At 37.9% G+C, this 17,395-nt stretch overlaps 1 protein-coding gene across 2 annotated transcripts in view; it reads right to left on the bottom strand.

The window, feature by feature from the left end:
* Positions 1–1,539: 1,539 nt before the first annotated feature.
* LOC124151203 (protocadherin Fat 4-like) overlaps positions 1,540–17,395 on the bottom strand; it is a 30,502-nt gene continuing 14,646 nt past the window's right edge. Inside the window, exons 10-25 of one of the 2 annotated variants that reach the window (XM_046523562.2) lie at positions 16,588–16,777; positions 15,986–16,074; positions 15,673–15,810; positions 12,146–12,257; positions 11,601–11,906; positions 10,705–10,850; positions 9,947–10,115; positions 9,259–9,485; positions 8,372–8,533; positions 5,722–5,845; positions 5,188–5,312; positions 4,259–4,383; positions 3,417–3,593; positions 2,883–3,027; positions 2,364–2,407; positions 1,540–2,155 (exon numbers count right to left, since the gene is read on the bottom strand). In XM_046523562.2, coding sequence (XP_046379518.2) covers positions 2,113–2,155; positions 2,364–2,407; positions 2,883–3,027; positions 3,417–3,593; positions 4,259–4,383; positions 5,188–5,312; positions 5,722–5,845; positions 8,372–8,533; positions 9,259–9,485; positions 9,947–10,115; positions 10,705–10,850; positions 11,601–11,906; positions 12,146–12,257; positions 15,673–15,810; positions 15,986–16,074; positions 16,588–16,777 — 2,322 coding nt within the window. In that variant the 3' untranslated portion in view covers positions 1,540–2,112. The remainder of the gene's footprint in view (positions 2,156–2,363; positions 2,408–2,882; positions 3,028–3,416; positions 3,594–4,258; positions 4,384–5,187; positions 5,313–5,721; positions 5,846–8,371; positions 8,534–9,258; positions 9,486–9,946; positions 10,116–10,704; positions 10,851–11,600; positions 11,907–12,145; positions 12,258–15,672; positions 15,811–15,985; positions 16,075–16,587; positions 16,778–17,395) is intronic. The other variant, XM_048381924.1, reaches the window with a different exon arrangement.

Below are 17,395 nucleotides of genomic sequence, written 5' to 3'. Positions count from 1 at the left end.
CTGCAGCGGACACTTTCCATGAGCACATTCTACAGGGGGCGCTTTAATAGCTGTTGCGAGCGTATGTTGATCGTGTGTGAACAATAAGAGTATCCTGGTTCTGTCCGGCAACATTTCCCTGTGATAATAATGTTAAATACGTCGTTAATACAAATAACTGGGATACAGTAACAGTGGGTTGAATATGCAATCGTATACAATGACAATGTATATCTAAGTTGTTATGTCTTTCTCTAATCTACAAAACCCCTGGTCGCCATTCGCGTAACCGACAAGAATGCTCTGTCGGAATGACCCGAGTAGTCACGAATGTCCACACTAAGCCGAGTGCACCTTCTCTCAGTGGGCGAAATAAACGTCTAAGAGTGCTCTCCCTTGAAATGGTAAGCTTAAGCTATAGACAGGAACTGAAAGCGTCCGTTTTATTCATACGTCCCTGAACTGGCACACAATTATTATTCGTGATATTTCATAGAGATAAATTCCTGTTTTAAATTACATTTGTACAATAAAAGTAGCATAAGAGAATACCCGTTATTTTCAACACAGTTAACGCTCAACTAAGTGTTGTGTTAGTGACAGGCAAGTGTAGAGGACAACTACATCTGTATTATATATACTATTTAATAGGAGAAACTGAAGTCCAATGTCTTTTCACGATGGTGTAACTATGTGCACTCGCCATATGTACATAATCTGAACCCTATGTTACATAAGTGAGTGAGTATGGTTTCACGCCGCTTTTTATTCCAGCAATATCACGGCGGGGGACACCAGAAATGGGCTTCACACATTGTACCCATGTCGGGAATCGAACCCGGGTCTTTGGCGTGACGAGCGAACGCTTTAACCACAAGGCTACCCGACCGCCCCCTATGTTACATAAAGTATTGCTATTTTGTCAATACGTAAAATGATAAAAGTCAAAGTTGCTCCGTTTTCAGCTCCAGGGTCAGCTACAATTAAAGCCTATTGTTAACCACAAAGGTCTACTGGGTACATGTTAATTTGAAGTCCTGCTACATTTTATTCAATTTATTCAACGTCAAATTGGTTGTCTACTTTAAAGATTAAAACTAATGTTTTAATTACTTATAAGAAAATAACATTACGCTATTTGTAATACCTAGACCTATAAACTGCAGAGACCCCTGACCGTGGAGAGTTGTTACTCTGCAGGATGCGGTTGGCATATTCATTTTCAATTCCTATTCCTCTGTGAATACCTGCTGGACACCTTGAGAGACAACATTTAGAAGCTGGAACTTCGTGGAGACCGACCCATTGACTTAAACTGATTCAGGTCTTCGTGTCAAATGTTTTCCATAAAAGTATTCACACATTGAGTCAACCGAAGTTCCCTTTTCCCATATTGACATATGTACATGTATTTAGTTGCTCATTTTTTTTATGTCACGGTCAGCAATATCCCAGCTGTGCCATTGTGTGTTCTAACACGTCTTGGTCAGGCAAACTTGTGGCTGATAGCATAATTAACGTCCTAATATTTAACAGAAAATATTAAACGAAAACATGTAGTATTAATAACCAAACAAGCATTTATTCGTCATATGTTTACATGGAAAACTGATAGTGATATATGTTTGTATGTTAAAGGGTTGACAAAATTTATACTATATGTTATACATTTGAAAATAATAATGAAAGCAGTTCACACTTTCAAAGCAATGGATAAAGGTCCATGAGTACAAAATAGTAATTCAATGTATGTTAAAATATATTCACAAGTGTGTATAGTTTATGAACAACCGAATAGCAATATTTTTCTTAGACTTGCACATGATATTTACCATGTCCGCACGTACATTTCAACTACTTGTATTCAAATAATGTACCGATAAGGCACACGATGACAACTGTTCTGTTGCTTCGTAACAATATATATTGAACACATCTGGCTGAACGATTAATAAGATAATTGGTTGGGTGTAGTTCGGTGATTCATATTTGTTTCAATTTCTAAATAAGACACTACTGAAGACGGGCATTTCCTGACAATGATTATATTGTCTCGCCAGGACCGAGAGTGGATGAGGAGTTCTTCATGCATGCAGCTCAATGGCGTCAGCATCAGCATCATTAGGTTAGGACTTAGTTAGGACTGCCCTCTACTGGATATATGTAGGATGTTGGCCTGGAACAGGACAAAAGTATTACTCCTCAACATGTATTAAATAGACAGACTATGACATTATTCTATTGTGGAAGATCCGAACAAATTGTACCCATGTCGGGAATCGAATCCGGATCTTCGGCGTGACGAGCGAAAGCTTTAACCACTTAGCTACCCGACCGCCCCTGACGAATATTAGTTGTGACGTGTTAACGTATGTTTATCTTACCTTGAACTTGCAGACACATATGCATCATTTGGAACACCGGTTGGCTGCAAAGGCGAGAAAGTAATACATTCCATTTAAACACTCACAGAATATACTTTATAAATCAAAGTCAAAATGTTATGCCACACCAGAGTGATCAGATAGGAAAGGGGAATAAATCTTTAATGTCATGGACCTAAAGTTTCGGCAGGTGTCAAACTTTTAAGTGAATGATTGAGTGAGTGAGTGAGTGAGTATGGTTTTAGGCCGCTTTTAGCAATATTCCAGCAGTATCACGGCGGGGGACACCAGAAAAAAAATGGGCTTCATACATTGTACCATGTCGGGAATCAAACACGGGTCTTCGGCGCGACGAGCGAACGCTTTAACCACTAGGCTACCCGACCGCCCCTTTTAAGTGAATGAATATTGTTGAGTTGGAAAATGGTAAATTGTATTCACGTCTACACAATTAGATATAGCACAGGCTGACACACTTATCATACACATGGCGTCAAGAATGAAAGGCTATAGTCTTACCGTATCTCTGTCCCTGAGTATGTAGTAAGATCTTTCTTCTTCAGTCATATTTGCAGCAAGTAGGTCATATTCGGTTGGTACTGGCATCTCCGGAGCTGTTTCCTGAGCGTCCGTACTTTGTCTTGCATGTGGTAACGTCCTCCACCTAAACACAGTCGTGGTTTGCTAAATACATTAATATAAAACGTCCGCGCCAGTGAATAACAAGTATCGATTATCCGGCGAAAAAGATACCATTGGGCGTTTAATGCAAAAGTGCGGTAGAATGCAAAACTATCTGGATTAGACTTAATACACATAGAGAATGCATAAATTAATTGAATTAATCCTCGATGGCAACTGGAAGACTGTGGCTATCTGTTCTCTAACGAGATCGGGTGGTCAGGCTCGCTGACTTGGTTGAGTCATGTCATCGTATCCCAATTGCGTGGATCGATGCTCATGATGTCAATTACTGGATTGACTGGACCAGACTCGATTATTTATGTCATGTAGCTGGAATATTGCGGCGTTAAACAACAAACAAACACTTACTTGTATACAGCAAATACTGCAATAAGGCTGATCACCGCAAGTAGGACTGCCATAGCTATGAATAGCCCAAGGAATAATACTCTCTGTTGTGCGCTCTGTTGCAGCTCTGAATATGCGTTTTCAGCTATACATTCAGTAGCGGTAAAGTCCCTTAAGGATATAATAACGGCACATGATCTGAAACAAATATCACTAATTATTCAACACAAAAATATACAAATTGTCAAAAGAAGAGAATAACCAGTCTAGAGTATCCGCCGAAACAGATTCCATTTGGCGTAAAGGGCAAAATAGCTGTGAAAACTATATGAATGGACCACTGAAAATCAGTGATGACACCAGGTTTTCGCGAAAAACGTAAGAATGCCCTGCCTACCCGGTAGCACCACCCATTCACACAATTTGTATAAAAAAGTTAAGTGTTTACAGGATAATAAGTTTGACAATGTTTGTTTTTTATTGAATATGTCACGTAACTTGCCAGTGCTTCGAGTATATAGTGTTGTTTTAACATTTTTCTTATAACGTTTGATAATTTAACCGTTTGTGTGTGCATACGTCACGTCACATGTGTGTCAATATAGATCAGTGTCAGCATAAGTCAACGGTGGTTATGCCCCTGTGGTATATGTTGTGTTATTTTAACACTAATATTGGGGTTTGTTTGAACACGTTTAATGACAGGAGAAATACATGCGACAGTCAGCATGGCGTCCATTCAACACACAATAATAGATGACGTAACTCGATGACATAATACGCAAACATTTACGAAGGGGAGCTAACTCTGATATTGACTGGGTATAACCCAAATCGGCGAAAACGCTTCAGTATAAACCTACCCAGTCCTCCGATAACGGCTTGAATCGGTGGCGATTACTACTAACTCAAGGACTCGGGGTACTGTGTCGTCCAATGTATACTGCACATATATCTTCCCCGAATGGCTGTCGATCTTGAATGTATCCTGTAAAATAATATACGACTCAAGCGTGCCTCATAATCATATCAATGTTTGCAAGGCAATTTAAGCTGAATGTAAACTAGAACAAGTATTTGTCACAGAGTGACGAAATATCCCCCGCCTGTACACCATAGTACCAAATATGAAGACAATCCAGCGATTAGTTCTTGAGATATTGTGGCAACACCGTTTTCCAACTCCAAAAACAGATTTGCCTGCTGTGACCTTGAAAATGGGGTCAAGGTCACCAAATCTGACAGATGTATGCGGTGTCTGTATATACACTATAGTTCCAAATATGAAGACAATCCAGCGATTAGTTCTTGAGATATCGCGGCAACACCGTTTTCTAACTCCAAAAGCAGATTTGCCTGCTGTGACCTTGACAATGGGGTCAAGGTCACCAAAACCGACTGGTGTCTGCGGAGTCTGTATATACACCATAGTTCCAAATATGAAGACAATCCAGTGTTTAGTTCTTGAGATATCGCGGCAACACCGTTTTCCAACTCCAAAAGCAGATATGCCTGCTGTGACCTTGAAAATGGGGTCAAGGTCACCAAAACCGACTGGTGTCTGCGGAGTCTGTATATACACCATAGTTCCAAATATGAAGACAATCCAGTGTTTAGTTCTTGAGATATCGCGGCAACAAACAGGTGGGACGTACGGACGGACGGACGTACGTACGGACGGTCGTGAATACTATATCCCCCGCTTCGCGCTTTCGCGCGGCGGGGGATAAATATTGCCCATTCAGTAACCTATCAGAAAGAGTGTGTTAGAGCAACGTAAAATATTACCCACCCTATGATTTCCCCTTTGTATGGCGTATGTAACGCTGTGGCCATCCGCATCCGTTGCTCGGAAGTTGTTAATTTTAACCTCTGTGCCTTTTCGAGATAAAAACATCAATGAGGCTTCATAGGTATCTGAAACATGTGAATACGGCTTCGTTACATTAGGAAAACAGGAACAAAACAATGACAAATAGTTTCCCTCAACAGAAGTGTTTCTGAAAGTATACTCAGGATTAACTTTGAACACCAATCCATTAAAAATGAAAGTGCTATAACATAAAAAGTAACTTATGACTAATATTCATAAATACTGATGATGTATTATTCAACTGGTCATTTCTGATTATTATATATAATTTTGCTGAATAAATTCCTTCTCCTTAATCGTCTCTTTTAAATGGTAACGTTTGTTGGTAAATATACGAACAAACGCCCAGAAGAAAATTATGTCCTTCTGGTATAATACCTCGTTCACAAGATGTGCTTGTCGCGAATTAATAAGCTAGTGTATCGTCCAGTTTCTGGAGTCAAAATAGTTTACCTTTTCCAAATGTTGGAGCATGATCATTGTAGTCGGGTCGGACGTTTATATAGACATTCGCATTGGTACTTGCTGATACGTTGAATGTTCCTTTAAAGTCATCCTCTTTCACATTGACAACCATCTGGTGAGAAGCAAAGTTTTTAGGCTTTAATGGTATTTAGTGAGTAAGTATGGCTCAACGCCGATTTATCTTTTGTAATATTTCAGCAATATAATAGCGGCCGAACTCCAGAAACGAGGTTCACATATTATACCAATCTGGGGATTTGAAACCGGGCTAAAGAGGAAACGTTTAATCACTTGACTACCCCAATGACCCTTTAACGGTAATTTGAGGGAGATTATACGCTGTAGGTTCTTCTCCGGTTGCCTTATGGCAAACACTCCAAGTTCACCAAACGGCATTTCTGATCGTCAGAAGCGATCTTCAGTAAAACTTTGAGTTACAAGTAACTCTAAAAATGCCGGACTGGGGCCGAGTGTACCCTATAACCGAATAAAAGATTTAGGAAGGGTCGAAGATGGGAAACAAAAATTATTGATGGCCTAATGATTTCCTGGCCGCAGTCTCCTAGGGGCATTTAGGTACTTCCTTGTCCGATTTCGGGCACAGAGTTTCAGAAACATCGAAACACCCAAAATATGCAATATCTAACCCTTAATCCTTATTTTCTATTGCAACATTTGCCACAAAAGAAACATTTGCCATAAGAGAGAATATCTGTCAGTGTTTGAAAACAGTCATGCAAGAAAGATTATAAGGATACTTACAAATTCATCCTCTGATTTGATATTTGGATTTTTAGAAATAATAAGCAGTTTCTTGTTTAATTATATGCATCTTTTCATAACATAACCATGTTTAGCCATATTAAGTGACTATAAGATCTGTTAAACTGAATAGGAAGGCAAGATATACTCAACAACAAAAGTTCCAATATTTTAGTGTATTTTTCACAAAAACGCAACTGCTACAGAAAAGCATGCATTCCATGCAAAAGTTGACTTTTATGCAAGCCTCACTTTCACTATCCAAGAATGGGTATACAAACATGTGCGTTAACGGGATTCCATATGCTTTGTTTAGCATCGTGCTGACAACAACCACTCAGAAAAACAACAAAATTACCCAATTATTCAACATTACGAAATGCCACGCCTGTCCGAAAATGAGCGTCTGCGAGCCATTGGTGTGCTTGAAGCAGGATCGAGTCAACGTGATGTTGCAAGACAATTTAACGTCCACAGAAACATCATTTGGTGTTCATGGCAACGTTGGCAACAGACGAATGCAGTCAGAGACCATCCTCGGAGTGGCAGGCCACGCGCTACCAATAATCGACAAGACAACTGGTTTCGAACAACACACCCACGAAATCGATTCCAGCCAGCAACAGTGACTGCAAGAAGCATCCCTGTCCTTCGACGAATATCTTCACAGACCGTACGTCGCTGCCTCAGATGTGCAGGGGTTGTCGCCAGAAGACCCGCCAGACGTCCCATTTTGACAGGAAATCACCGTCAAGCACGTCTACAGTGGTGCAGACAGCATCTACGCTGGACGGCCATGCAGTGGGGACAAGTTCTATTCACTGACGAGTCTCGTTTTCACCTCAGCCACAGCAATGGACGGATTCGAGTGTACCGACGTCACGGTGAACGTTACGTCAATCATTGTGTCATGGAAGAAGATCGGTACGGGGGCGGCAGCGTTATGGAATGGGGTGGGATTACAGCAAGACAGAGGACCCGTTTGATAGTGGTAGAGGGAAATCTCAATGGACAGCGCTACCGCGACGAGATCATTGGCCCTGTTGTTCTACCGTTTTTGCGTTGTCATGGCCCAGGCATTACCTTTCAACATGACAACACCCGGCCTCATATTGCTCGACTTGTTCAGGACAAAACAACGTGAATGTCATCCCCTGTCCGGCTCGCTCTCCTGATCCCTCACCAATCGAGCACATGTGGGATGAGATGGATCGGCGCCTTCGACGTCAACCACGTGTTCCAGACACTCCAGGAACTTCGAAACATGTTCCAGCAGATATGGATAGATATCCCACAGGACTTTGTGCGAAGCCTGGTCCATTCCATGAGACGAAGATCTGTTGCTTGCATCGCAACCAGAGGTGGACACACAAGCTATTGATTTGTAAATTGACATTTTGGCATGTTATTGTTATGAAATCACGCATTTTCTGAAGTCAGTATGACAAATTAAACTATTTGAGCCTTTTATCTGTTGCAAACAGAAATTGTTTCAGATTTGGTTGGTTGGTTGGTTGGTTGGTTTGTTGTTTAACGCCGCACTCAGCAATATTCCAGCTATATGACGGCGGTCTGTAAATAATCGAGTCTGGGCCAGACAACCCAGTGATTGACATTATGAGCATCGATCCACTCAATTGGGATCGATGACATGCATCAACCAAGTCAGCGAGCCTGACCACTCGATCCCGTTAGTCGCCTTTTACGACAAGCATAGTCGCCTTTTACGGCAAGCATGGGTTGCTGTTCAGATTTTATAAAAAGAAACCATAACTTTGCATTAAATCTTATTCAATGTCACAGGAACTTTTGTTGTTCAGTATATATATTACTGGACATATTATTATAAAGGACATTTGCCCTGTGTTGAGCTTACACGAACGTAGGTGTAGTTAAGCAGAGAAGCCCTCACTACCAGAGTTCCATCACCCAGCAGTTCGATTCCCTCAACATCAGTTACGTCTGTGTATATGGGTCGACTGAGTTCATCAGCGTCTACCGACATCACTCTCCCGATCACATGCCCAGCTGGAGCACTCTGAAATGTGAATGTGATTATTTAAACACAGTTTGATATTCCTCCAAAGTTAAGGCATGAATTATGTATTTACCATAGTGAAAAAATACACATCAAACACATAACAAAGCAATAGAAAATGGCACATAAAATCGTAAATTAATTCTTCAAGGGAGGTAACCAGCAGGTATTTCTCATCCTATAGAAAGGTTCCAATGAAACTGTTTCTATTTTTCTGATGAGGATATGTAGAGAATTGGTCCAGCATAGGCTGTTGCAATACTTTGTTTGTATGTTACTTCCCATATAAACGTTGTTTAAGAATCACGAATTTGAACCAGTATTAGATTATTCATGCTTGGGGGTTGACACTGTTAACTATCTAAGGGAGGTAATTACCTCCAGAAGGACACAACAATATACAAATAAGCTTACCTGCGACCCTTGCTTTCCTTCATCCGTACTACTATTAATACTGCTGCTACTAGTAATACTACCATTGATAGTTTAAGGATACCCTAAACTCTTTCGTGACTTAGAAGCATAGATAATGGCAGAGACAATCGAGACTGGTTATTCTCTGGCATTGACTTTTTATAGTATTCTTACGTACGTATGTGCAGTTTTAACCTGTTCACTAAGGAATGTATTGTGTGCCAGTAGCTTCTACATTGCCATGATGTATGTAATGAAACAGCGGATTGACGTGACGTTAATTAGATGGTATGCGTGGAGTAACTACCTACCTGACGTACGGCGAAGTTCTGCTGTGTTTTTAAGAAGTAGGGGAAGTTATCGTTAACATCCGCCACAATTATTGCAACTTGTTTTGTCCTATGAAGACCACTGCCACCGTCAGTCGCCTTCACTGTCACATAAAAGTGGCTGCCTGTTTCTTCGCGGTCAATTGGATCCTTTTGTCTCAAGTCGCCAGTCATACTGTCCACATAAAAACTCTCCGAATAATCTGTAACTGAAAGACATAGTTCATACGGTAAAGCATATTGTTATAGCAATTGTTTTCTTAAAAATAAAAACAGCAAAACACCTTACCAAGAAAGTGTTATCCCAAATATAACATTTGTGGAAGCATCGGTGGCTGAGTGGGTACGATTGCTGACTTTGTGTGCTGGTGATTAGGTGCCCCAATCTGAGAGTGTGGGTTTGATCCGAAAAAGTACTACAATTTGTGCTTTACTAAGAAAGTGTTATCCCAAATGCAGAGTCGTTTGTACGTGAGCATGTGTATATGGGGAATACTAATTATGGCAGCAACTGATTGAGGAAAATATCGATAAAGTAAGGACAAGTGTGTATGATACAGTCGGAATCGTTAAATGGACTCCTTGTGGTCATGGAAAGGTTTATTTACTAAGTGCAATAGCATGAAAACGTTGAAACCAAATTCTTAGTTTAACAAGAACAAACCTATACCTAGTATTTCATAGGTGCAGTTACACGCAAATTCGTCACTCTCCTTTCGGACATAAGCTCGAATGGGAACACGTTTATCTTCATCAGGCTTCTCGTTCTCCGTCAGCTTGAAAGTGTATTCCTTTTTGAAGAATGGTCTTGGTTTGTCAGTCCTGATTGAAATGGTAACCTGTAGGTAGTAAACCAGTTATAATCCATAAACAATGGAACCAAGGAGCTGGAAGCGATTATTATTTTCAAATAACACATAGTTATAAATACAGAAGAGAAAAGTCCTCCTTCTAACCTCTGATGAGTGCACCTAAAACCAAACCACATATAACAATGCATTAACCATAGACCTACTTTCAAGGTTCACATTTTCCCTCTTAGGACCTTCAGTGAGTGAGTGAGTGAGTTGGGTTTAACGCCGCTTTTAACAGTATTCCAGTTATATCACGGCGTGCCAGCGTAATGTGGGAGGAAAGCCCGAAGTGATGCAGGTCTGAGACGTTTACTACTTCGGTGAAACCCACGAGCACGGGTATGGTGCTGACAAACCTAGAAACATAATTGGGGCGAACCGGGATTCGAACCCACAATCATAGGTTTTTGGCGTGCCCAAGGGACGCAACTCTTCACAGCGAATCGCGGCGCCTTAGACGACTGGGCCACCCGTGCCCCCCTTAGGACCTTCAGATACAATGAACTAAGGAAAATGATGGAACACTGTTTGGGTTACCATCAAAATAATGAAGAATGTAAAACAGCTACATTACGTTTGTGATTGCTTCCATAGCAGGGTCTGCTTGAGGTAAATCTGTTGCCTTGATCCTCAGAGTGACCTCATCCTCATCCACTGAATCTAGGGTCGTAGCCACGGATATGTCCCCCGAGTCACGGTCAATCTTGAAGTAGTTTATGTCTGGAATATATATTCAGAAATATTTACACTAATATGTCAACGACATTTGACATGCGGACAACTCAACTCAGCGTCTCTAGTTACTGGGTTTACATACACCATCCTGGCAGGTTGTGTGGGGTCAACACAGGAACACAGCAATATATACATCATCTATCTGCCCCCTGGATACCGGAGTATAGGTCCCCAGCATCCTATACTGGTCATAAGTGACGACCAAATAGACCCCTGAAGACCCGGGGTAGAATAGGTCTTCAGCAACCCATGCTTGCCGTAAAAGGCCACTATGCTTGTCGTGAGAGGCAACTAACGGGATCTGGTGGTCAGGCTCGCTGACATGGTTGATGCATGTCATCGTATCCCAATTGCGTGGATCAGTGATGTCAATCACTGGATTGTCTGGTCCAGACTCGATTTTTCACAGACGGCCGTCATATAGCTGGAATATTGCTGAGCGCGACGTTAAACAACAAACAAACAAACAAGATCGAGCGATCAGGCTCAGAGACTTTGTTGGTTGCATCTCTTTGTTTATCATGCCCGGTAATATCCTCCTGACCACAGACAGACATGCTATTAAGTATGCTATTAAGACAGACAGGAACCTTAGACAAGAACAGCGGACACATCATAGATTATGAGCAAAACATACCACAAACGTCATGTAACCTCTTCGTTTAAGTGTGCAAATGACATAATAAAAGGAAGTTTCCTATGAATATTTTCTGATATTTCATGTTCACAACATACTTGATAAAATATGGTATTTAACAACTCCATTGCCGTCCATGGTGCTGTCTCTGTCAGTTGCGGTGATGACGTCAGTGACGAGAGTGTTGATGTTAGCGTCTCTTGATATGTTGGCTCGGTACGGCGTCCCCTGAAACACCGGCGGGTTGTCGTTGAAATCCAGGATGGTGACGGACATAGTTGTCGATCCTGTGAGACGTCCTGTGCAATTGCTGCATCTCTTCATGTCCACAGCAGTCACAATGCATTCATATGTTGAAGCCGTCTCATAGTCGAGGTCGCCGCTCACTTTCACGACTCCAGTCTCTAAAGAAGAGGGATTATACATAGCTAATAAAGACTAGATGTCATCATTATTATAAAAATATTCTTGAAAATTTGAAAAAGCAACACATTTGTCACCACAACGATAAGCAAAGTTATATGTTTTGTTGTTGATTGATATAATAGTAATACAGTGGCAACTGCACCATGACGATGGCTCCACTGAAGGCTATTGCCTTCGCAACTTATGATTCTTAAAGTATACGTCAGAAGACACTTACCCACTGACACTTTGAATGGACAGACAGTTCCGTTCACCATTACGGTGTCAGGAAAATAGGTAACTACACCATGCTGCGCCAAGTCCCTGTCAGTCGCAGTCACTGTCGCCACCTGAAGTAGACGCAACATTTATTATCAAAGTGCAAACAATATGCTGCAAAGGAAATCAGGTACATTGGAAAAGAAGCTCTGTGATTCTTATCATTCCCTGGATTATCTCCCTTGGTTGGCGCCTCATCTGTGTTTTGTCATTTCATTGTGTGTTTCGCGCTATTTGGGCTTTCTTCATTCCAGTGTCGGGGTGGGGGTATATATCTCTGATTATCATATCAAATGTTAAACACATGTATCACTTATTACCAATCAAATGTTTAACATATTTTTCACTGATTATCAATCAAATGTTAAAAACATATATCACTGATTATTGAACAAGTTCTTAACACATATATCTCTGATTATGAAACAAATGTTTTAACACATATATCACTGATTATTAAACAAATGTTAAACACTAATATCACTGATTATCAATAAAATGTTTCACACAAATATCACTGATTATCAAACAAATGTTTTAACACATACTAGTAAATCACTGATTATCAAACAAATGTTTTAACACATATATCACTGATTATTAAACAAATGTTTAACACTAATATCACTGATTATCAATAAAATGTTTAACACAAATATCATTGATTATCAAACAAATGTTTAACACTTATATCACTGATTATCACTCAAATGTTTAACACTTATATCACTGATTATCAAACAAATGTTTAACACATATGTTACTGATTATCAATCAAACGTTTAACACTTATATCACTGATTATTAAACAAATGTTTAACACATACTAGTATATCACAGATTATCAAACAAATGTTTTAACACATGAATCACTGATTATCAAACAAATGTTTAACACTTATATCACTGATTATCACTCAAATGTTTAACACTTATATCACTGATTATCAAACAAATGTTTAAGACATATATAACTGATTATCAAACAAATGTTTAACACTTATAACACTGCTTATCACTCAAATGTTTAACACTTATATCACTGATTATCAAACAAAAAGTTAACACATATATCCCTGATTATCAAACATAAGTTTAACACTTATATCACTGATTATCAAACACATGTGTAACACTTATATCACTGATTATCAAACACATGTGTAACACTTATATCACTGATTATCAAACACATGTGTAACACTTATATCACTGATTATCAAACACATGTGTAACACTAATATCACTGATTATCAAACACATGTGTAACACTTATATCACTGATTATCAAACACATGTGTAACACTTATATCACTGATTATCAAACACATGTGTAACACTTATATCACTGATTATCAAACACATGTGTAACACTTATATCACTGATTATCAAACACATGTGTAACAATTATATCACTGATTATCACTCAAATGTTTAACACTTATATCACTGATTATCAATCAAACGTTTAACACTTATATCACTGATTATTAAACAAATGTTTAACACATACTAGTATATCACAGATTATCAAACAAATGTTTTAACACATGAATCACTGATTATCAAACAAATGTTTAACACTTATATCACTGATTATCACTCAAATGTTTAACACTTATATCACTGATTATCAAACAAAAAGTTAACACATATATCCCTGATTATCAAACATAAGTTTAACACTTATATCACTGATTATCAAACACATGTGTAACACTTATATCACTGATTATCAAACACATGTGTAACACTTATATCACTGATTATCAAACACATGTGTAACACTTATATCACTGATTATCAAACAAATGTGTAACACTAATATCACTGATTATCAAACACATGTGTAACACTTATATCACTGATTATCAAACACATGTGTAACACTTATATCACTGATTATCAAACACATGTGTAACACTTATATCACTGATTATCAAACACATGTGTAACACTTATATCACTGATTATCAAACACATGTGTAACAATTATATCACTGATTATCACTCAAATGTTTAACACTTATATCACTGATTATCAATCAAACGTTTAACACTTATATCACTGATTATTAAACAAATGTTTAACACATACTAGTATATCACAGATTATCAAACAAATGTTTTAACACATGAATCACTGATTATCAAACAAATGTTTAACACTTATATCACTGATTATCACTCAAATGTTTAACACTTATATCACTGATTATCAAACAAATGTTTAAGACATATATAACTGATTATCAAACAAATGTTTAACACTTATAACACTGCTTATCACTCAAATGTTTAACACTTATATCACTGATTATCAAACAAAAAGTTAACACATATATCCCTGATTATCAAACATAAGTTTAACACTTATATCACTGATTATCAAACACATGTGTAACACTTATATCACTGATTATCAAACACATGTGTAACACTTATATCACTGATTATCAAACACATGTGTAACACTTATATCACTGATTATCAAACACATGTGTAACACTTATATCACTGATTATCAAACACATGTGTAACAATTATATCACTGATTATCACTCAAATGTTTAACACTTATATCACTGATTATCAAACACATGTGTAACACTTATATCACTGATTATCAAACACATGTGTAACAATTATATCACTGATTATCAAACACATATGTAACACTTATATCACTGATTATCAAACAAATGTGTAACACTTATATCACTGATTATCAAACACATGTGTAACACTTATATCACTGATTATCAAACACATGTGTAACACTTGTATCACTGATTATCAAACACATGTGTAACACTTATATCACTGATTATCAAACACATGTGTAACACTTATATCACTGATTATCAAACACATGTGTAACACTTATATCACTGATTATCAAACACATGTGTAACAATTATATCACTGATTATCACTCAAATGTTTAACACTTATATCACTGATTATCAATCAAACGTTTAACACTTATATCACTGATTATTAAACAAATGTTTAACACATACTAGTATATCACTGATTATCAAACACATGTGTAACACTTATATCACTGATTATCAAACACATGTGTAACACTTATATCACTGATTATCAAACACATGTGTAACAATTATATCACTGATTATCAAACACATATGTAACACTTATATCACTGATTATCAAACAAATGTGTAACACTTATATCACTGATTATCAAACACATGTGTAACACTTATATCACTGATTATCAAACACATGTGTAACACTTGTATCACTGATTATCAAACACATGTGTAACACTTATATCACTGATTATCAAACACATGTGTAACACTTATATCACTGATTATCAAACACATGTGTAACACTTATATCACTGATTATCAAACACATGTGTAACACTTATATCACTGATTATCAAACACATGTGTAACACTTGTATCACTGATTATCAAACACATGTGTAACACATTGTTTCATATACATACTGATGTTAACAAGGATCTGTCCTCCTTCACTGTTACTGCATTCGGTGTTTGGAATGTGGGGGGATTGTCGTTGATATCCAAGATAAGGATCTGAGCCTGCGTTGTTGCTGTTTTTGGAACATCAGCATTGTCTGCCGCCTTGAAATTAAGAATGAAATGTAACATTTATATTTCAGTAACCATAAACAAGTGGAAGAAACGGTGATAAAATTCAGTTCGTTCGTGAATAGCATTGGTGGCAACAGATGGCACTGTTGGCTTGTAAAGAAATGAGTTATAACGCAAGATGAATTGTGAATTATTCTAATGTTACCTTTATTGTTAAGCTGTATTCGTCAAAAGCTTCTCTGTCTAGATCTCCCGAAACAGTGATACGTCCGGTTCCAGGATGTATGGAGAAATCTGTGAATCGTAACATAAATTCAAAACTCCAAACAAGCAATGAAACATTGAAATGAATGCGGTAATCTGACCGAAGTTGATGATCGGCTGTGACATGTTGCACCTTGGCATAGTGCAACTATCACAAGATATGGTGTATATGGATATACTATGCCAGACGATATGTCCGTAAATGAAAACAGAGGGTATTTAAGGTATTGTACTCGTGTTTCATGATGTTGACGCTTGATGTTATCGGATATAAAAAGCCATTATTTACATAGATCAGACAGTTGTATGGATGTATGAAGACTTTTAATGAGACTTAGTGAATAATTTTCATCTGTAACAATGAAAACCCAAAATAATCAAAATAGCAAAAGGCACCACTTACTTCAAATATATTTTAAATTGTAACTATTCTTCACTGAATAGAATGTGCTTTTTCCATAAACAAAAATGATTAACCATATTGTTTCGTCTAAAAAATAATTAGATTTCAGTATATCCATTCAAAGACAGGCTGCAACTTACGTGTACGAGGTGTCTGCAACTCAATGCTGTATGTTATTGTTCCATTGTCACCTGCATCCTTATCGTGTGCCACGATGCGTGCAATGAACGTGTCCACTGCAGAGTTTTCCTTAACACTGAACACGTGCTGTTCGGGTATTGTCAGAAATCTAGGTCCGTTGTCATTTTCATCTTCAACAGTTATTGTTATCTGAAACAATTCAAGCAAATACTTTAAAGAGATATACAAGACAATCCCACTTACAGTTTTTACTTTATGACAATCGTAAAATAGGTTAATGTTTAATGTGGCCAAAAAGTATAATTAATGCTTTAGGTAATCTGATATCATTCAATAATGGTCAAATAGCCAGTTCCCTTCCACTGATTTACCCAAATGAGCTTGAAATAAAAGAGACCAGTAAAACTGCCTCACTTGTTTCATATTTAGATTAATGTATAAATATTCAGAGAAACCAAAAACATCCACAAAACTATATGACACGAGAGATGACGTCAAATGTTCAATTTTTCCGTTATATCGAGCAACATTCCAGCAGCTCCAGCCTGGTATCATCACTATTCAATAGTGATTCAGAAAAACATGCGTATGATATAGTCGGTTCGTACAATGAACTCTTATTGTTGCTTTTATTTAGATGCATAATAATGTGAAAATACAACGAGGTCCAAACATGAAAAAGCAAAAAGCAAGAATCCAAATACTTTCACTGTTAAATCCTTGTCATTAGTTGATCACTCTATCACTTTGTATATTCGTCATGTGTGTAAATTTAAATGCAGTTCCTTGGTGTATTATGGAAGCCTA

This window comes from Haliotis rufescens, unplaced genomic scaffold (assembly GCF_023055435.1).
Source record: "Haliotis rufescens isolate VD_foot unplaced genomic scaffold, xgHalRufe1.0.p SCAF_4, whole genome shotgun sequence".
Classification (NCBI taxonomy): Eukaryota; Metazoa; Mollusca; class Gastropoda; order Lepetellida; family Haliotidae; genus Haliotis; species Haliotis rufescens.
The sequence above is the reverse complement of the archived record's forward strand: the minus strand, read 5'-3'. Positions and strand labels throughout refer to the sequence as shown.